Source organism: Hyperolius riggenbachi, chromosome 5, assembly GCF_040937935.1.
Source record: "Hyperolius riggenbachi isolate aHypRig1 chromosome 5, aHypRig1.pri, whole genome shotgun sequence".
NCBI lineage: Eukaryota > Metazoa > Chordata > Amphibia > Anura > Hyperoliidae > Hyperolius > Hyperolius riggenbachi.
In genome coordinates this window covers 44,867,214-44,889,750 of record NC_090650.1, presented here as the reverse complement: position 1 = coordinate 44,889,750, position 22,537 = coordinate 44,867,214, and the positions used below count along the sequence as shown (strand labels likewise).

The 22,537-nt window shown below is 44.6% G+C and overlaps 1 protein-coding gene across 4 annotated transcripts in view; it reads right to left on the bottom strand.

The window, feature by feature from the left end:
* Positions 1 to 22,537, bottom strand: part of MALRD1 (MAM and LDL receptor class A domain containing 1) — a 407,541-nt gene that overhangs the window by 260,302 nt on the left and 124,702 nt on the right. For all 4 annotated transcript variants that reach the window (XM_068235591.1, XM_068235589.1, XM_068235590.1 and 1 more), the window contains 2 exons: positions 20,125 to 20,284; positions 1,669 to 1,825 (listed from right to left, as the gene is read on the bottom strand). In XM_068235591.1, the coding sequence (XP_068091692.1) occupies positions 1,669 to 1,825; positions 20,125 to 20,284 (317 nt within the window). The remainder of the gene's footprint in view (positions 1 to 1,668; positions 1,826 to 20,124; positions 20,285 to 22,537) is intronic.

Here is a 22,537-nt window from a genome sequence, read left to right as displayed (position 1 = left end):
GACACATAAACGTCTATTAAGAGCGCATCTTTACTGATTATAAATAATTTCCTTATTTTCTTGCTTTTATTTCTCTAAAATACAAAATCAGATTTGTTTACATATAATTTATAATTTTCTGAAGTACAACACTTCTGATTAGATGTATGTAGCCTAAGTATCCCCTGAACCCATCAGAAGTACCCTCTGGGGTATCTGTACCACATGTTGAGCTAGCTATAGTAATGTAAAAAAAAATCTCTTTTCTGGAATCACAAAAACTCTTTAGTTACTCCATAAAAATATATAACTAAAGCATTTACAGTGTTTTCCTCTTAAAACTATTGCCAAAAATGAACTGGGCATGAAGAGTGTGTGTGTGTGTGTGTGTGTGTGTGTGTGTGTGCGTGCGCGTGCGTGCGTGCGTGCATGCGTGCGTGCGTGTGTGTGTGTGTGTGTGTGTGCGCGCGTGCGCGCGTGTGTGTAAATTAAACATAATGCTGAATCTCACATATTTCATGTTAAGTTTAAAGACTTAATTTTATGCTAGGTATACACCATACAATTTTCTGGCAGCTTTACCTGCCAGATCAATTTTTTACAACATGTCCGATATGAATTTCGATCGTGTTTCCGATCGATTTTCTATTTTCTGATCATTTTATCCTATCGATTTTCATAGAAGTGAATGGAAATCGATCGGAAAACTGATCAAAATTCAGATCGGATATGCTGGAAATAATCGATCTGACAGGTAAATCTGCCAGACAATTGTATGGTGTGTACCTAGCAATAGGCTTCTTCTTTCTGAACAGCAGCCAACAATTCTGTCATTCTGATTGACTTTGTTATTGAAAAAGAACAGAAACAAATAGCAGTAGTGTTCTTGAATCTCCAGCACTAAAAGTAAATACGATAAATGCAGTTGTGGCTTCTATTTACTTTTCAGGAAACCAAGCTGATTTGTGAAACTCATTTACATTGATAACAACTGTAGTTTTTTTTAAACTGTTTCTGTACTGGCAAATGGACTTCAGACAACTTCTTAGTAGGGCTAGAACTATATGTACTTATGTTTATCTCATCCTATTACATCACGTCTTTATCACACGGTGACATTAGGTATGGTTTAAATTGTACCTGAAGTGAAGAAAAGTGCCCTTCAGTAGGGGGAAGCCTCTTTTAGGATCCAGAGGCTCCGCAGAGGAGATGCAGTACTGGGACCCTTGAAAATCAGCTTGTTGGGATTGTCAGCACTGTGCGCCTGCGCAGTAGCAGCTTTCCGACAACCATATTAATCCATTGGCCTTCCTTCCTACGCAGGCACACCAGCGACTTTCTGGTTTGGCTCCAGCAGAAAAAGTTCAGCCTGATCGGGTCTGCCCTACTGTGCAGGTGTGACCCGCCAGTGCAGTAGAGTGGACCCGATCAGGCTCGGCTACTTCTGCTGGAGCCAGAGTGAAAAAAACTACATGCAGGCCAATGGGTTATTGTTGAGGAAACCTTGGAGGTCTCTGCGCTGGATCAAGCAGCTAGAGGAGGACGGGGAAGCCTCATTAGGATTCAGAGGCTTCCCCTCCCGAGGTAAGTATCAGTTTTATGTTAACTTTAAAATCACAGGTTTCCTTTAAATAATAAAACTGACCATTCACCACAATGCTTTTCCACTAGTTACGAGCGAGTACTAACCTGTAATGATCCCACCGTAGCACCGTCCATATAGGTCCAGAAGGTCAGAGTGCACTTTGGCCCAGTGTGAGATATCAGAGGAGTCATGATGTAAGCAGTGTGTCCAAATTCTCCATTGGAGCTATCCGCATAGAGGTACCATCCTTCCTCTGATGACCTAAAAAAAATGTTTGTTGTCAGTAATGAGAGAAGACACACAACATTTATTTTGCACTTTTTGTCCTGTCAGACTCAAAGGTCAGGGCATGTTCAGTACGCAGTAGCAGTGCTAGGGAGTCTTGCCCAAGGTCTCCTTACTGAACAGGAAGACCCAAGGTCGGAACCCTGGTCTTCTGTGTCAGAGGCAGAGCCCTTAACCATTACACTATCCGGTCCTTTTGAGGACTACAGTAGTAATGATCATAATCTGCTAATTGCGATTATGCAAAATACCACGTATATTTTTGCAATTACCGCCATATGAAATTACGATTTGGACTTTCACTTGGAAAGTCGATTGATTTTGTATAATTCATTTGTAATTTTGCGCAATTTCTTGCCGCCTTAAGCAGTTAATATGAAAGCCCCCATACATGATATCATCACCAAAATTGCTACGTACAGTATGTTGAGGGCAAAAGTCAAAAAACATTTTTTTTTCGAAAAGATCTTGTAGTTTTTGAGAAAATCAATTTCAGAAATGCAAATGAAAAATGCTTTTTAAACTCCAAAAAATGACCAGTTTTCCTTTGCATTTTTAAAATCGATTTTCTCAAGAACTATATGGTGTTTCTGAAAAAAATCTTTCTTTTTGTCTTTTTTCCAATATTCCCCTTAAAGTGGACCCAAACTAAAAATACAAGTTTTCAGAAATAAAATCTATTTTCTAAATTATAATAATAAATAGCAGCCTTTTTTCAGCTGCATGATGACACATATAAAATATTTTACATTTATTGGAGGAACCCCTCCCTTCCTTTCATATTGCCAGAACAGAATCCGGCAAACTGGTGGAGTAGGTGGTGTCCAGCAAAGGAGAAATTGCTAATGGCTGCCACCTGTATAACCTTAGTTATGCAAAGAGGAGTGTGAAAAGCATGCACTGAATTGCTCATAGGCTTGAAGGAGTGTTTATTTATCTTTGTATGTGTCAGAGTAGTGCAACTTAATATTACTTGAATTAAAAAAATGTTTGGTTTGGGTCCGCTTTAACATTTAAATTTTGGTGACAATAGCTTGTAGGGGGGCTTTGCTATTAACTGCTTAATTCAGCACAAAATTACGCAAAAATTACACAAAAACAGTTCCTGATTACGTTTAAAAACGAAATTTAGATTTTTCATGAAATTTCACATTACAATTTTGGATTGTAATTGCGAATTTCGATGCAAAATTACAATTATGCCAAATTTGTGCTTTAAGCAATACCATATTGCTGCGAAAATCTAACACGTTGGTCTCATCGAGCCTGTTAAGAGACTAAAATGTTCCCAAACTTAGTCTGGGGTGCCCTAAATCTTTCCACGTGTTGATAAACCGACATGTAAACCGCGCTAATGAATTTATCCAGCGGGATTTTACTGGAGACTTGGGGCTAATTTTCACCAGCTAGTAAAACTCCGCTGACGCTAAAGCGAATTACATTGATCTGCTTATGTCTTTCCATTAGGGACGATACTATAAATGAATGAGGGGATATCCCATATTGGCAGGCACCTTCTTATTGGCTAAATTCATTACAGATGTGTCAACATCTCTGCAGACACCAGATTACCCCAAAATGCTGGCTGTTCATTACTCATTAAGCAAATGAAACTCAATTACTCCTAGTGATCTACAACACTGACAGTTTACTGACTGGAGCGATTAATTACACAGCTCACCAGCTGGAAGATGAATATGCTGAAGGAAAGAAAGGGAGGCTGGGATAACTGATGAGTGTAACCCATATACAAAATAAAAACAAAAAACAATTCTGATACAGAGATAGATAAACAGGACACTAAACTTGCCTATAACAATACAAGCTGACACATCACTGCATTCTAGAGGTTCTGGGGGTGTGGCTATCTTACATGGACAACAAGAGATGATTTGCATATTTAGCAGTGATGCATTGTGGGGGACACCTCATATGCTCACTGGGTAGTCTAAGTCTGGGTGTTTCAAGTCCTACCCCATAGAGCCACATTAATCCACGAGCACAGTGCATCCAGCGCAGGAGACTTGGGCGCACAGGGAGTAACTTCGGCACTGTCAGAAGACGGAACTGAAGTTACTTTTAAAACAAAATAATTTGGCTTCCAGCAAGTGCTGGAAGCCAAATTGTTTCATTCCCCACCATCCATGGCGGCCTGGAGGGGGAATAGTAATTAACGCCGCCGGGAGCTTGTGCAGCATCAGGATCAGCAATATACCGGCTGTATCCTGCCCCCAAGTCTCCTGGTGGCGATTCCTCTTGTACGCTTAATCCATGCCATGAACTGATGAGGATCAACCAATCTGAAACTGTATGCATGTTGGATTAGTGTGGCTCTGTACAATTATCAAGCTGACACATTATTGCATTCCATGGTTTCGGAGGTGTGGTTAGCTTACAGGGACAACAAAGAGATGATTTGCATATTCAGCAGTGAAGCATTGTGGGAGACATCATATGCTCACTCCAATCTGAATTATCTCAAATATCTTCTGTTTTAAGAAGGCAAACTTTTGTTTTGTGTATCATTTAAGTAAGAGGGCTTTTTGGTCCTTTGTAGCCCCCTTACACACTCCCAGGAGTTCTGGTTCACCCTGAGCTGGCTGGGTAGTTTAACAATAACAGGGAGCAAAGGAAGGCACTACAGGGGGCATATGAGGACACCACTATACAAGAGGAAAATGAAGGAGACTACATAGGGCATTATAGGAAATTTACTATAACAGGAGCAGGACCGGTTCTTCCATGAAGCAACGTGAATCACGTTCTTCAGGGTGGCAACAATTAGAGGGCGGCATAAGGCGGCTCCCCACCCAAATGTTGTTGACATTTTAGTAGTTGTTTTTTTTAATTGGGATCTACTTAAAATCACCAGGAGAGCGACCTTCAAAGGACCCACACAGACCCAAATGTAGGCGGGGAATCCTCTGCAAGCCTTATTGGCGGTTGCAGAATCTTGAAGCCCGAAATGTGTTAATGTGACACTCCTTCATGTCTATACTATTGGTATATTAATATACTACACTATGGGGCAGCATGGTGGCATTGTGGTTAGCGCTCTCGCCTTGCAGCACTGGGTCCCCGGTTTGCATCCCAGCCAGAGCAATATATGCAACGAGTTTGTTCGTTCTCCCCATGTCTTTCATGGGTTTCCTCCAAGTACTCTGATGTCCTCCCACATCTCAAAAACATACAGATAAGTTAATTGGCTTCCCACTAAATTGGCCCTAGACTATGATACATACACTACACGATACATACATAGACATATGACTATGGTAGGGATTAGATTGTGAGCTCCTCTGAGGGACAGTTAGTGACAAGACAATATACTCTGTACAGCGCTGCGGAAGATATCAGCCCTATATAAATACTAAATAATAGTACCCTATTGACATCTGGTTATCTTGTTTCCCTTGTGTCTTCTGGGTCTACAGATGCGTACATGGCAGTTTGCCGCCCTGTCACTTTGGCACTTTGCTGCATGCGAAATTCGGACCAGTGTTAATTCTTATTCCCCCTTTGAATCATAGCAACTCGGAGGGAGAAGTAATTCAGGCCCGGCAATCATTGGAGACCCGCAATACGGCTGCACTGGCTGAGCACTATAGCATTGTGGCTTTAGCTGCACCCAATTCAGGCGCAAGCCAAGAATCACTGCCTCGCCACAGATATTGTTTGCAAGGCCGGATTTATACTCTTTGTACCTCTAAGCCAAGTATGTTGTTGCTCTGCTTTTTTGTGCATCAGCGCCCCTCCCATTCCATGTGCAGCCCCCTTTTCCATGTGTACCATCCATGTACAGCAGCCCCTCCCATTCCATGTGCAGCCCTCTCTCCCATGTTTATCATTCATATACAGCACCCCTCCCATTCCACGTGCAGCCCCCTCTTCCATGTGTATCATCCATGTACAGCAGCCCCTCCCATTCTATGTGCAGCCCCCTCACTCATGTGTATCATCCATGTACAGCAGCCCCTCCCATTCTATGTGCAGCCCCCTCTTCCATGTGTATCATCCATGTACAGCAACCTCCTCATCATTCCATGTGCAGCCCCCTCTTCCATGTGTATCATCCAAGTACAGCAGCCCCTCCCATTCTATGTGCAGCCTCCTCACTCATGTGTATCATCCATGTACAGCAGCCCCTCCCATTCCATGTACAGCCCCCTCTTCCATGTGTATCATCCATGTACAGCAGCCCCTCCCATTCTATGTGCAGCCTCCTCACTCATGTGTATCATCCATGTACAGCAGCCCCTCCCATTCTATGTGCAGCCCCCTCTTCCATGTGTATCATCCATGTACAGCAACCCCCTCATCATTCCATGTGCAGCCCCCTCTTCCATGTGTAACATCCAAGTACAGCAGTCCCTCCCATTCCATGTGCAGCCCCCTCTCCCATGTGTATCATCCATGTACAGCAGCACCCCTCCCATTCCATGTGCAGCCCCCTCTTCCATGTGTATCATTCATATACAGCAGCCCCTCCCATTCCATGTGCAGCCCCCTCTCCCATTTGTATCATCCATGTACAGCAGCCCCTCCCATTCCATGTGCAGCCCCCTCTTCCATGTGTATCATCCCTGTACAGCAGCCCCTCCCATTCCATGTGCAGCCCCCTCTTCCATGGGTAACATCAATGTACAGCAGCCCCTCCCATTCCATGTGCAGCCCCTTCTTCCATATGTATCATCCATGTACAGCAGCCCCTCCCATTCCATGTGCAGCCCCCTCTTCCATGTGTATCATCCATGTACAGCAGTCCCTCCCATTCCATGTGCAGCTCCATCTTTCATGTGTGTTATCAGTGTACTGCAGCCCCTCTCTTTTATGAACAGTTTCCTTGAGCATCAGTTTCTCTTTTTCATGTATTACTTCCCATTTCCAGCCTCTTCTTTCATATGTAACAGCCCCTCTTTCATGTCCAGGTGTCCCCCCGAGCTGCAGCCGCCCAAGGCCTGGGCTTCTGTGGCCTTTCCAGAAATCCGGCCCTGATTGTTTGGTCCATCCCTTTGAAATGTTCCTGCAGTTATGCTGTTAATACAGTATGGCTTTTATGTCACTTACCAATGTTACATCGTTTTCCCAACAAAAGAGCAATTTGTCTTTAAATCTCCAAAGGAGTTTTCTTCGGTGGCAGGAATTTGAAAAGAGTTAAATTACGGTAAACAGTAGGAAAATGGCTTTGCGTCGCAATGATAAGATGTACTTTTCCTACGTATATATTGATGAGCGCAGCACACGGCAGCTTTGCAAATCCCTTTCAAACAGTAATGCAGATAGAAAAAATAATAAAAAAAAAACACTGCCATGAAAATCAAGTTTACAATGAAACACTTCCATTGAGGCAATTTCAAAAGACTCATTTTGATGTTAAGCATCTCTGTCATCGAATACGAGGCAAACGCTCAGCGTTTTTAAACTCAGCGCTATACTGTAATTTAGAAAAGTGACAAAAGGAGGAAATAAAGCAGATTTTAATGTATATATTACAATGATAAATCAGATTTGCTGGCTCTTCTCCGGAACATTCTCAGCATCCTAATGTACTTGTGGGGAATCAAACTGCAAGACTAAACTAACTTTTGTTGTTCTACTGAGAAAGATGTAAAGTACAGAGGTTGCCAAAGATTTAACCAATTGCTCACCTCAGGTTATTCTCCCTTAAAAACTTCACACAATTTTCACATTTCACACTCCTCCCATTCATTTGCCAATAACTTTATCCTGACTTAACACACCAAAATGACCTATACATTGTTTATTTATACATTGTTTATTTTGTTTATTATAGATTTGAAATAAAATGTGCTACTATAGAGTAAACCCACATTTGTCCATTTGTCCCAGTTAATACAACATTTAAATTGAGTCCCTAGTACAATGTATAGTGACAATACTTTATTTGGAAATAAAGGTGTATTTTTTCCATTTTGTGTTTCCGTATACTATTTCAATAATTACAAGCCCTTATATTTAAATGCCGTCACTTTTTTTAAAAATAAGTATTTAATGGTTGTAACTATAGGGGAGGGGGGAATAATGGGTTAATAAATAATTGGCAATTCATTTTTTTTATATATATTTTAATGTATGATACTTTGTTTTTATGTTTTGGCCACTAGATTTCATTCCAGTGTACTGCTGTCATGATCGCTTCTGCAGCATGTACTGCTGGCTGCAGAGGTACTGCAGCCAAGCAGTTCTGATTCCTTTACATGCAGTTGCTAGCATAGTTCTGCATGCATTGCTTGTGATAGTCTGTCAGCTAGGGAATGGTAATCAAGCCAGCCTGCTTGTGACTGATTACCATTCACCTGTGCTGAGATTTGCATCTCTGCTCTCATTGGATGACTTCAGTATAAAGGTTTGCTTCCTGCAGCGTGCTCCGCCCATCATAGTTTCAGTCAGTCTAGGCTGTTACTGGGTCTCTGAACACTGTGAAATTTAGTTCCTTGTATTGTTACTTTATAGTTCAGTTTCTTGTGGAGTTACGTTATATATTTCCCACGGGGACATATATACGTACTCATTCTAGTATAGAGTTGTAGTATTGTATTGCCTAGCTTAGTTGCTGTATTGCTTCAGATCTAGCTAGTCTTCCTGATTTATGTTATATATTGGTTTATCGCCAATATATACATATTCTAGTCAGCGTTTGTTATTTTGCTAGGCTTGCGTCATATATTGGTTAATTGCCAATATATACGCATACTAGCGCGTTTGTTATTTTCCATATTGCATTCGCGGATTATTGTATCACATTGATAGCTGTAATTGTAAACTCTTTGTGATACTATTGTGTGATTTATCTGTGCTCTTGTACTCTGCTTTGTGGGCTGCGCCAGTCTCCTGCGGAGGAGCGGCGAATCCTTCCAGTCCTGTTCTTGCGAAGTAAGCCATCGCTGCGGTCGCGATTGGCTGCTTCATTCCAGTCTGTCCTGTCTGTGGATGCTTGCTGTCACTGTGGCAATGAGTAGTTTAGCAAGCATTCATTCTGTCTAGTCTTGTGGGTTGCGCAATCTCCTGCGAAAGAGTAGCGAACCTTTCCAGTACTGTCCTTGTGAGGTAGCCATTGCTGCAGTTGCTATTGGCTACCTCACTCCAGTCTGTCTTATATCTGTCTGAATCTTTGCTATCGCAAAAGTAGCGCAACATCGCACTGCGCTGCCATTGCGTATTATCGGAAGCCCAGAGCTGCAGTTGCTCTGGGCAGCCTGTGTAGCCTCTTCCATTATCCAGCTCTTAGCCTAGTTGCGATGGGTGGTCAGAAAGTATGACCCTCCAGCATTACAACTGCACAATATGTAAGAGAGCTGTTGTACTTCAATTTTGTTAATGACCGCTGAGATATCGAGCTAATGCCAGTGACAATCACTGCGGGTTAATACATTTGATTGATTACGCAAAAATTGTGATATTACAAATGATTACACAAAATCAATTGAATTTACAAATCTTAATTACATATGGGCATAATTGTAAAAATGTACATGAAATTTTGCATAATTGTAATTTATTTATTTAAAGAGGAACTTTAACCTAAACAAACATACTGTCATTAAGTTACATTAGTTATGTTAATTAAAATAGATAGGTAATATAATCTCTTACCCACCCAGTTTCAAAAGAACAGGTAAATGTTTGATTTCATGAGGACAGCCATCTTTTTGGTTGAAAGGAGGTGACAGGGAGCATGAGACACAGTTCCAACTGTCCTGTGTGCTGATCACCCCTCCCAGTTGCTAAGCAACATGAATAACAACATAGGAAATCCATCATGCTTTGCACAGCATCAGGGAAAAAAGCCCGGGCAGTTTTGTTTGATGGGGCGGAGCTTAGCTAAAAATGCAGCTAAAAATGATGCTTTGGTAAGGAAAACAAAGTTCTGATTCTGTGAAACTGTCAAAGAAACACCAAGCCTTTTCAGTTTTGCTGACTAGATTTTTAGTCTGGAGGTTCACTTTAAGTATTTATATAGTGTCGACATATTATGCAGCACTATATATTGTCTTGTCACTAACTGTCCCTCAGAGGGGCTCACGATCAAATCCCTACCTGTGATGAAACGCGGAAAAGCCGCTGCCTCTCAAGGTGAGGCGGCTGTTTCCGCGTCCAGCAGGGCGTCACAACGCGGAAAAAACGCCGCATGCCGCATAGGCAGAGCGGCCGAATCCGCATTGGTAACGGCGGAATCCGCATTAGAGGCGGCTCCCGCACTCAGTTCACTGGATACATTGCAAAATAGTACTGGTGTGGCTGGGACTGATAGTCCACCTAGATTCAGAGTGACGCGCGCGCGCGCACAGAGGCAGAGCTTCAATAACAGCCAGAAGGGAGTCAGCTGACCAGGCGGGTCAGCTGACATTTTCCACTACTCTCATTGGTCCAGCAATTAGGGAGGTCCTGGAGAGGTCCTTGTGTATATATACTGCTGGCTGTTCACTTGCTCTTTGTCTGGCGTTGCAAACACATACGTGGGAGCACTCAGATCCGTAGTCAGATCCTTAAGTGTGCCGGGACCAGCTGGAGCTGTAATCCTACACTTAGCTAGATTCTGTTGATAGCTTAAAGTACTAGTTTGATTGTGATTATCTGTTACGACTCTTTGCCTGCCTGACTATCCTCCTGAACTCTGATCTTGTACCTCGATATTTCTGATACTCTGTTGCCGAACCCTGCCTGTACCTAGACTCCGCCTCTGCCTTCTGATTCTGTACTTTATCTGTCCGTGTGTTCCAACCTGGCTTGTCCGACCTCGAGAACCGACCTTACTATTGGAGGCGGTTCCCCGTCCTGTTAGTGACACTACCTCCTGAGTGTTACTTTCAGACTAACCTTCCTACTGTCAGCCTGACTCCTCCCGCCTTGGAGAGTTCAGGCCTTCGGAAGGAAGCCGTGCAGTACTCCTCACTGCACTGAGGCCAGTCCTTTAAGTGTTACTGTTACACCAAACACTACACTCTACTCAGGTGAACAGAGGTTAGCTGGTATATCGGATTATCGGTGATACTGCAGATCACTTATAATCTGGTATACATCTGTATTCCCAGTGATACTGCAGATCACCGGTAATCAGATCCTCTCTGTGCTTCACCGTTCGTTACACTACCATAGTCATATGTCTATATCGTGTAGTGTATGTATCATAATCTAGGGCCAATTTAGGGGGGAAGCCAATTAACTTATCTGTATGTTTTGGGGGTGTGGGAGGAAACCGGAGTGCCCAGAGGAAACCCACACAGACACGGGGAGAACATACAAACTCCTTGCAGATGTTGTCCTGGATGGGATTGGAGCCAGGGACCCAGCGCTGCAATGCAAGAGCGCTAACCACAACGCCACCATGCTGCCCACATGTCACCACGCTGCCCAGTTCACACTAGAAGCCTTATGCCAATTTCACTCTAAATCCTGCTGCAAGTAAGAAGCTGATTACAATCATCGCTATTAGTATGAAATTGAATATTACCAAGCTACTATTGTGTTGTGTTTACTACTTGTGTTAGAGAACAGTAGTTTTTTTTTTTATTTTAAGTGAAGACTGAGATGTTGGAACTGTTTCTCCAACCCCTCCACATACACAGGGACGTCTCAGGAGCCCTGCTGCTGCTACAAGCCAGTTTCACATAGTCTCCTCTTTCCCAGAGGTGCTGCTTGATGCATGTCCAGCAATTTTATTGTAATTTTCCAGAATGTGCTGTATAAGCACTCTGATTTCCTCCTCAGCATATTGTGTTTCTCCCTTCCCTCGGCTCGGTCCTGGTTTGCTTAATTTAATTTCTCTGTCTGGTCCTCCAAGTAAATGCCACCGGTTAATCTAAGATACATCTTCATTATGAAAATGAAGTGTATCTCATATACAGCTGGCAATAAGTATCAGAACCAGCCGCTTGCTGTAAATCTTTATACTGAGAGTAGGGGAGAGGATTGCCACATTCTACTATCAATCTTTAGGTGGCGTTCATTCAAAAAGTGCGCCCTGAAACAGTCATTAGTAGAATATCTGTAAACTTAACAATATTCCGCTATTTTGCAGTATCTATTCTGATAAAATATTGGAAAATGTTACCAATATTTTTTAAAACAGCTAAACCTAACCTCGGGGCCAGTTCTAGACTCTTTGTCACCTGAAGCAGTACATTGTAAGGACGATGTGTGCGTGCAAAGCTGAGCCGGGGAGGAGAGAAACATTGGGCTTTGCATCGCAGGCACTGGCACTAGGATGACCTTCCTCTGCTTCCTCCAAGACAGCACCTCCTCCCTGATGGCCAGCAGCATGTAATCCCCAGGATGCCGATCAGCAGATTAGCGATGAGATCACCGGCCACACGTGAAGTCCTGTTTCCGCTCTGACTACAGCAGCGCTTCATGTGACCCAGCAGCATGTAACAGATCACATGAGGCACCGCTGTAGCCATGGATACAGGATGCTGGAATGCTGAGAGCAGGTGATTGAAGCACCGTCCATCTAGAGAAGGGAGACGGGGAGTGTGAGAAGGGGACATTTGGGGAGGGGAGCCACCTCTTGCCGCCCTGAAGCACATGATTCATGTTGTTTCATGGAGCAACCACCCCTGCCTAACCTTATGCTCACACAGATCCCTCCCTCTACCAATGCCTAACCCTAACCACCCCCTCCAATGCCCAACGTTAACCACCCCCTTTTGATGCCTAACCCATGTGGGCCATGTAGGATCACTGTGGGTTTTTCTCTGTCAGAGAAATTGGTGTCCAATCACAATTGCGATTGCTATTACTCATGGCTCTACCGTAACATATGCAGGAGGTTTTTGAATAACCACTGTAATGTACAATAAATCAGTTGTAAAATGCTTGGTGAGGAGCCCAGACACCGTGGCCACTAGTGTTGATCGAACAGTGTTCGCCACTGTTCGGGATTCGGCAAATTTTGTGGTGTTCGAGTTCGCGGCGAACACCATCCAAACACCTCAGTGTCCGTGATGGATGCTCGGCCACGTGACTCAAACTTGTCCTTGGCCGAATGTTTGTCCGAACGTGGCCGTACGTTCGGTCGAACGCACGTCTCGCGCTGTGATTGGTCGAGCGGGTCACATGTTCGGGTGCATAAATACCCGAACGCGCGTGATCGGCGTCATTTGCTTTGGGGTTTAGCTTTGGGTAGGTAGGGAGTTTAGCGTAGCGTACTGTCTGCCAGTGCCAGCCACAGGGCCCCAGCCTCCAGGCTCACCGCTGACAGCAGCACCCACAGAGCCTCACTGCTAGCCAGGCCAGCCACAGGGCCCCAGCCTCACCGCTGACAGTAGCAGGGCCTCTCTGCCAGCCAGGCCAGCCACAGGGCCCCAGCCTCACACTGACAGCAGCAGCCACAGGGCCTCACTGCTAGCCAGGCCAGCCACAGGGCCCCAGCCTCACCACTGACAGCAGCAGCCACAGGGCCTCACTGCCAGCCAGGCCAGCCACAGGGCCCCAGCCTCACCGCTGACAGCAGCACCCACAGGGCCTCACTGCCAGCCAGGCCAGCCACAGGGCCCCAGCCTCACCACTGACAGCAGCACCCACAGGGCCTCACTGCCAGCCAGGCCAGCCACAGGGCCTTAGCCTCACCGCTGACAGCAGCTGCAGCACCCACAGGGCTGTTAAAAATTCAAATTTCATTTTCAGTGACTTTTGTAGCATATTGTTTATTAAAAGAACACTTTCAGTGCCGCCAAGTGGGATCACTTGCGTACCACCAATCCACAAATATACTCTGTGACTTTTGCTGAGTATTGTTTATTAAAAAAACACTTTCAGTGCCGCCAAGTGGGATCACTTGCATACCACCAATCCAGAAACATATTCAGTGACTTTTGCCAAGTATTGTTTATTAAAAAAACACTTTCAGTGCCACCAAGTGTGATCACTTGCGTACCACCGATCCACACGTATATTCAGTGACTTTTGCTGAGTATTGTTTATTAAAAAAAACACTTTCAGTGCCGCCAAGTGGGATCACTTGTGTACCACCAATACACACGTATATTCTGTGACTTTTGCTGAGTATTGTTTATTAAAAAAACACTTTCAGTGCCGCCAAGTAGGATCACTTGCGTACCACCGATCCACACGTATATTCAGTGACTTTTGCTGAGTATTGTTTATTAAAAAAACCTTCAGTGCCACCAAGTGGGATCACCTGCGTACCACCAATCCACACGTATATTCTATGACTTTTGCTGCATATTGTTAATTAAAAAAGCACCTTCAGTGCCGCCAAGTGGGATCACTTGGCTACCACCATTCCACATGTATTTTCAGTGACTTTTACTGCATATTGTTTATTAAAAAAAACACTCACTTTCAGTGCCGCCAAGTGGGATCACTTGCGTACCACCAGGTGCGCAGAGGTTGTTCTGATGAGCTGTACTCCACCGCACACATATGCATACCTCCGCTGTGAGCAGCACTCCCAACAACAGCAACAGCCAATGCCCCACGCAAGTTATAACATCCACTCCAGCAGCCAATGATCAGCAGCAGCCCTCCCCGGACGAGAGCGTTGTGTCCTTCGGTCCGGCGCCAAGGCGATTATTGAGGGCTGCCGTTGAGGAGATGATGGGGCCTGATGAGGAGGAGGAGGTTGGGCTCAGGCCTGCATCCCAAGTTCATGTTGAGGACGATGAGGGGTCTGTGTCTGGGGATGTTGGGGTGGCAGAGGTGGTGGGGGGGTCAGGAGAAGAGTTCTATGATGATGATGATGATGATCGGGACCATCTGTATGTGCCTCAGACCCCGGAAAACATGTTGTATCGTGTGTTTAGGTACTAAAATCTGCGTTCCCACTGCCCGGGTCCACGGATGCAAATAATTTTTGGGCAGCACTATCAAACTGTGGTACTATCAGTGAGTTGCCATGGTCCTTCTTTGCTGCCGCACTGACCGTCCGCTTTGTCCAGTGCCAGCATTACATGATCACGTGGTCGGCAAAATCACCCGAAGCCTGAAAAAATGTAGTTGCCTGCAAGGTTCACCTCACCACTGACACCTGGACAAGTGCGTTTGGCCAGGGTTGGTACATCTCCCTTACGGCGCACTGGGAGAACCTTGTGGAGCCTGGCAGCGACTCCTCACCTGCTACGGCACAGGTGTTGCCAATGCTGCAAATTGCCGGACCTGCTTCCCTGCGAGTCAATGACAACAGCGACCTCTCTGGCTCCTTTTCCTCCTCCAAGCTCTACCTCATCCGGCATCGCTAACCCAGCAACAGGAGCATGGAAGCGGTGCAGCACAGCTGTTGCCATGCGTCAGCAAGCCTCAAGCCTTACTGAAGCTGATCTGCTTTGGAGATAAGCAGCACACAGGTGCAGAAATTTGGAAGGCAATCAAGGAACAGACCCAGTTGTGGCTGGCACCGCTGCACCTGGAACCAGGCATGGTTGTGTGTGATAATGGGAGCAATCTCATTCGCGCCTTACAGTTGGCAAAGCTGAGACACATCCCTTGCCTGGCCCACATTCTGAACCTAGTTGTTCAGCGGTTCCTGAGGACATACCCAAACGTGACGGATCTTCTGCTGAAGGTGCGGCGATTGGCCAAACATTTCCGAAAGTCCAGTGCCGCTTCGGCCACACTCACCAAGTTGCAGCAGCGCTTCAGTTACGCCTGCATTTTGTTGCCATGCCAGGCCTGGGTTGTGTCACAAAGCGTGGCCTTGCTCTCCTGTAGTACCTCCTCTTCCATCCTGTGTGCTGGGTTAGCGTTGCCGCTCTCTTTTTAAGGAATATCTCATTCTATTATATTTATCACTGCATGGCGACAAAACGCTTTGCTTTACGCATGCATTTTGTCGCCATGCCAGGCCTGGGTTGTGTCACAAAGCGTGGCCTTGCTCTCCTGTAGTACCTCCTCTTCCATCCTGTGTGCTGGCTTGGCCAGCACACAGGATGGCAGAGCGGGCACAGGAGAGCAAGGCCATGCTTTGAGACACAAACCAGGCCTGGCGTGAGGACAAATTGCATGCGTTGCCGGTGCCATTTTCAGGAATATTTCAATTTTATTATATTTTTCAAAGCATGGCGACAAAGTGCAGTGCTTTCAGTATCCAATTTGGCCTCACGCATGGCCTGGTTTGTGTCTCAAAGCGTGGCCTTCTCCTCCTGCACCTCCTCTTCCATCCTGTGTGCTGCGGGGTTAGCGTTGCCGGTCCCACTGGTAGTACTACAACACCTTTCCAGGATCTCATTTGCCCCCCCACTATTCCCAAGCCATTTTGCAGAAGTTTCCCTCATTTTTTATGGTTTTTCTGGCCTGCAAAGCAGAGATATTCGGGTCCCCATTGACTTGCATTGGGTTTCGAATTTGGCCCGAATATGCCGAATATCGGGGCGAGGTTGGGCCGAACCAAACCCGAACATTTTGGTGTTCGATCAACACTAGTGGCCACATACAATCTGTTCTACAGGCTGAAATGTTCTCAGTCTGTGCCTTTCTCCTTGTTGTCTGAACAGGATGATGTAATCAGGGCTTCAGCAGCAGCTCCATCCCCAAAGCCTGAAAACTGAAACACTGAGCTGTAAAAGGAAAGGTGTACAACGAACATTGTACTAAATTTAAACACAGTATTTGTAGCTTCAAAAGTAAGATCTGTGCATCCTGATAACTAAGCTGTTTCTAGGCTTTCATTTGTAAAACTACTTATGGAGATACATTAAGCCGCATCTACACGCGTAGATGCGGCCGCGATGCTCCTTATCAATCGAGCCGCTGATGTGTTGAAAGGGCACCTGAAGTGAGAGGTATATGGTGGGTGCCATATTTATTTATTTTAACCATTTCAGCCTGTGTTTTTTTTTTTTTCATCTTATGGATGAGAGGAATTTTCACATTTCAGCACTCCTCCCATTCATTCCCCAATAACTTTATTACTACTTATCACAACGAAATGATCTATGCCTTGTTTTTTCCGCCACCAATAAGACTTTTTTTGGGTGGTACATTATGCTAAGAATTATTTTATTCTAAATGCAATTTAATGGGAATAATAAGAAAAAAATTGAAAAATACATTATTTCCCAGTTTCCAGCCATTATAGTTTTTTTTTTTTAAACCCATTCTACTGTGGATAAATGCCACACATTTTATTTGCCCATTTGTCCCGGTTATTGCAACGTTTAAATTATATCCCTAGTACAATGTATGGTGACAATATTTTATTTGGAAATAAAGGTGCATGTTTTCAGTTTTACATCCATCACTAACCACAATGCCCATAATTTAATAATAATATACCCTCTTGACATGCATATTAAAAATGTTTTAGTCCTTAATGTATGTAGATGTAATTTTACTATTTGGCCACAAGATGTCTTCATGCATTACTTCCTATAAGCGTCCAATAAGTACACTTCATAGGAAGTAAGTGTTACTTCGGAACTGACGCAGGCAACTCATTGATGCCTGAGATCACGGTGGACTAGAGGGGAGATGAATGAATGGGAACAAAGTTTCCATTCATTAATCTAACGATCGGCGGCAGGACCGGAGGAAAAGAGCGAGCGGGAGGCACCAATTGAGAGTGATCACTTTTGAACAAAAAACAGTAATCATTCTCAGCGGACATGCACGGATTGGCTCAGATGACTTTTGTCCCCAGCCACCAATCCCCCTGACGTGGGAACCATAGCGATCGCGGGCTTCCCCCCGCACAACCCCGCAGACTGCCCAGATGTGAGCCTCACATCCCTGCTGCTGCAGCAGCACCTGCCGTGGACATGAAGCTCACGTCTGGATGACAGTAATGGTTAAACATTACCTGTTGCCTGGCATCTGGTTGATCTTTCAGGTATGAGTGGTTTCTGAATTACATACCTGAAACAGGCATGCAGCTAATTGGGTCAGACTTCCGTCAGGTACATCTGATCTGCATGCTTGTTCAGGGTCTATGGGTTAAAGTATTAGAGGCAGAGGAACAGCAGGACAGCCAGGCAATTAGTATTGCTTAAAAACCTGCTGGGTGTTTCAATTCCCGCGGGAGGGTTTTTTTCGCCCGATTTTTTTTCGACCATGTAGCTAGCCTAGTGCTAGCTACATGATTGTCCCCTTTCTGCTACCTCCCTCCCACCCTTCCGATCGCGCCCATAAGGAAATCCCGTTCTGAACGGGATTTCCTTTAGGGCTTCCCCCGTCGCCATGGCGACGAAAGGAGTGACGTCATCGACGTCGTGACATCACAGGGACCATTGGCCAGGCTGCGGGGGGGCCCTCTTTTGCGTCCGGTAGCAGCGGATCAGCGGCGAGCGGCGGCGATCGGGGCACACACGCAGCTAGCAAAGGGCTAGCTGCGTGTTTGAAAAAAAAAATTAGCAAAATCGGCCCAGCAGGGCCTGAGCGGTGCAGAACACTAGGGAGGTTAAAAGGAAATTAATATGGCAACCTCCATATCCCTCTTACTTTAGGTGCCCTTTAAATATATACAGAGAATTTTCAGGTACGCAAGAAATTAATAAAGTTCCATTATACAAAATATTTTACGCCAGAAATTCAGTAACAGTTTGTTCCAGGAAGACAGCTTTTATTTATTTATTTATTTATTTTGCTTTGCTGTTTGTTGGGAACCACAGTCGTTCGGAGGCCAAACCGTCACAGTTACTTTTAGTAATTGTCTCATAGTTCACGAAAAAGAATTATATTAGAGCAGCAGATTATAAATCAGATTGATGCAATCTGCCTGCATCAGGAGTTTATTTGCATATTCGGTCGTTCCGCCAAGAGGAAAATGAAAAGAATGCTTACACCAATATACGAGACGGTAAAGCAAGCGTTCTTTCCCCATCTCGCTGGCCACGAGGCAGAAAACTAATCAGAAATAAATTGCTAATAATTCTCGGAAACCTCCTGCAGCCAAACGCTACGTTTAAGCGTATCTCCGTGCAAAAGGACTGCAATTTGTTAATAAGGTTTTAAAGCACAAAGATAAGGTGCTCCAGAATTTCAGACTATTATAGATAATGGAAAAGTTTTAATCTATATAAGCACAGGGTATAACCGATAATTAGTAAATGCGTAATATCTCTACAAATTGTCACTTATCCTCACACTAAGCTACCCGCTCTTCACGCCAAACACTCTACTCCCCAATCCTAACATTAAAGCGGAATATAACCCAGAATTTCTTCTTTGCTCTAAAAGTATATTTACAGCATATAAGATACTAACACAATGTTTTTTTTTTTTTAATAAAACAGCATTCAAAGGGTTACATCACAGGGCTGACTCTTTCTTCTGCAGGGAAAACCCGCATCCGAACTGCTTATAATCTTATCTTGTGTACACATTCTTTACTTGATACATTTATGTAAACATTCTCTGGCTGTGCAGGACTTCAGCTGATGAGTGCTGAAGTGAAAAACAGATCAGAAATAACTGCTGGCAGCATTCACAACAGAATGACAACAGTTATAAATAAAATGCACCAGCAGCTTTCAAAGTAAATTAACTGAACTTTGGGAAGTTATAATATCTAAATGAATATTAATACTTGTGCACAAAAGCAAATATGATAATTGTATGGGTTATAAAAAGTACGAAAACACATTTTTGTTGAAAATTTTTGTCAGAGTTTAAAGCCGCTTTAACCTCTTCCATCTCCACTCCTAACACTAACCTCCCTCTCCACTCCTAACACTAACCTTTTCTTCGCCACTTCCAACATCAACCTTTGCTTCTCCACTCCCAACACTATTCTCTCCCCTCTTCACGCTTAACACTAACTCTCCCCTCCCCATTCCTAACACTAACCTCCCCCTCTCCACTCTTCGCACTAACCTTCCCCTCTCTACTCCTAACACTAACCTCCCCCTCTCCACTCTTAGCACTAACCTTCCCCTCTCTACTCCTAACACTAACCTCCCCCTCTCCACTCTTAGCACTAACCTTCCCCTCTCTACTCCTAACACTAACCTCCCTCTCCACTCCTAACACTAGCCCGCCCTCCCCCAGAGCTAGCCTCCTCTCTTCAGCTGCGCAGTACAGCATAACTCCTTGCAGCTCCCATGCCTGCTTGCCATGTGACATGCAACAGGTGCCACAAGGACAACAGATAATGTATGACGCTTTTGATGTGTATCCGGGCCTCCTTAGCACCGCCCACCCCTGGACTGCAGGGGACACAGGGGCTATTGTTACACCCCTGACTGTCAGTATTAACATGCTCTTCTTGGAATGCAAACTCATTCTGTAATTCAAAAAGTTTCATATATTCATATAAGAGTCCACACCAAACAATAGGCTTTAGTCGAAGTGACAGTGCTTACGTGGTATGATCTAATGCAGGTCTGTGGGTCTCTTCCCCTGGAACCCTTGTCATTCCTTGACCAACTTCCCAGTGGAAGGCAGCATCTCGCCGAAAGACAGAGACTCCTGGCTGGAACCAGTTACACACTGTCTCGTTTTCAAAGTCACAGTACTCTGAAACTAACAAATTAAGGTGGCAATAGTTAATCCCATATATCGTGGCAGACTTTATTAGTGCTCTAAAAATTCGATAATATACACGCTGGTCCAGATTATTGAGATACTGGGATATAGTAAAGAGTTTCAAGACCGCTTATAGAAACGCTATGTTCAAAATATCCCCATTGCTTCAACAGAACTGTCTCACCATAAGAACTTTTCAAGACAAACAATCGTTTGCTAGAGTGCTACTAAAAAGGTTAAAGAGGAACTCCAGTGAAAATAGTGTAATAAAAAAAGTGCTTTATTTTTACAATAATTATGTATAAATGATTTAGTCAGTGTTTGTCCATTGTAAAATCTTTCCTCTCCCCGATTTACATTCTGACATTTATTACATGGTGACATTTTTACTGTGAGCAGGTTATGTAGCTGCTGCTAGCTGTTTTGGCCGTTGGAGACAGCTGTAAACAGCTATTTCCTGTCTGTGAACCTTGTTACATTGTGGCAAACTGTCAAGAGTATCGTGGTCCTCAGAGCTTCTTGTGGGAGGGGTTTCACCACAATATCAGTCATACAGCGCCCCCTGATGGTCTGTTTGTGTAACATCCACTGCCACAGATTCCCAAATTATGTTTTAAATCCTAATTGCAGTTGATAAGGTTGACTTAGTATATTAGTATATCTATTTCAATGGCTGAACTTTTATCCTTTAACTATTGTAGGTCTACATCTTGTTTCATTGTAGGATGCAGCTGCTGCTTTTGATCGGTCCATTTCCAAGCTGCAAAGCTTTACATAAAAAAATAGAATAACATTGGAATCAATGAGGAATTATATTCATCTCACTGACCATCCCTGATGAAAATCGTTATGTACAATTATTGACTATTTTTAATGTCCAAGTATTTTTAAAAGGAACCTAAGGTGTGATACCTATGGGAGCTGCCATATTTATTTATTTTTAAACAATACCAGATCTTTCTGGTCAGTAGGATCTGAATCACACACCTGAAACAAGCATGCAGCTAATCTTGTCAGATTTGTCATCTGATCTGCATACTGGTTCAGGGTCTATAGCCAGAAGTATTAGAGGCAGAGGATCAGCGTTGCGCTATGAATGAGAGGTTAGGCATCAACATTGGCATCACCTTGGGGGAGGGGGGTTAAGGTTAGGCATCCCCATTGGGATCACCCTGAAGGGGGGGGGGGGGGGTGCTAGGGTTAGACATCACAAGGGGAGATCTTAAAGGATACCAGAGCTGAAACATAGTAAAAATGGGGGAGCAGGCGTGTATATGAAGCAGTCCTCATGACCACCGCTCCCTCCGTTCTCCTCCGTCCCCCTCTTTTCTCTGGCAAATGCCCCCTGCAGCTACTTCCTGGTTGGCCGGCTCAGGCATTAGTGCACAGGCGCTGGTCCGGCTGCGCACATCCTTGATTGCTCCTGTGGCTGCGAGCGTTCTGTGCATGAGCACGATGCTTGGTGCATGAGCAGAGTGCTCACAGCCACAGGCATGATCAATGATGCACGCTGCCGGGCCAGCGCCTGCATACTAATGCCCGACCCGGCCGACCAGGAAGCAGCTTGTTGGAAAAAAGGAGGGGGATGGAGAAGAATGGGGGGAGAAGTGAGCATGAGCAGTGCTTCATATACATGCCTACTCACCTCGTTTTTACTATATGTTTAAGCTCTGGTATCCTTTAAGGTTAGGCATCACCAGTGGGGCCTTAGGGTGAGGCATCAGCAGGGGGGATCGGTTAGGGTTAGGCATTGAGAGGGAGGGCTAATGTGAGGGCGAGGCTAGGTTAGCTCATAGTAAAATACCTGTAAAGATGTCTGATCATTTATAATTGGAATAAAGTAGTAGAATATTGTTTACCGTATATACTCGCATATAAGCCGACCCGCATATAAGCTGAAGTACCCTCTTTTCCCTCAGAAACCAGGAAAAAGTGATTGACTTGCATATAAGCCCCCTCCCTAGTATAGACCCCTCCACCAGATGCGCCTCTAGTACAAGTTAGCACCCCTCCCCGTTGCCAGATGTGCCACAAGGATGATAGTTGTGTCTCAAGAAGGGCCGGATTTAGACCAAGGCCATCTAGGCCATGGCCTAGGGCACCACAGGAGCAAGGGCACCAAAGCAGCAGGCTAAACTGGTGCAGCATTTGTAAGCTTGCAACTGCTGCAATGCAGGGAGATCAGGCTAGCGCCTGACCGTGGTACTCTGCTGTTATCTGCCTGTGCAGCAGCCATCTTGAAGGTGAGCT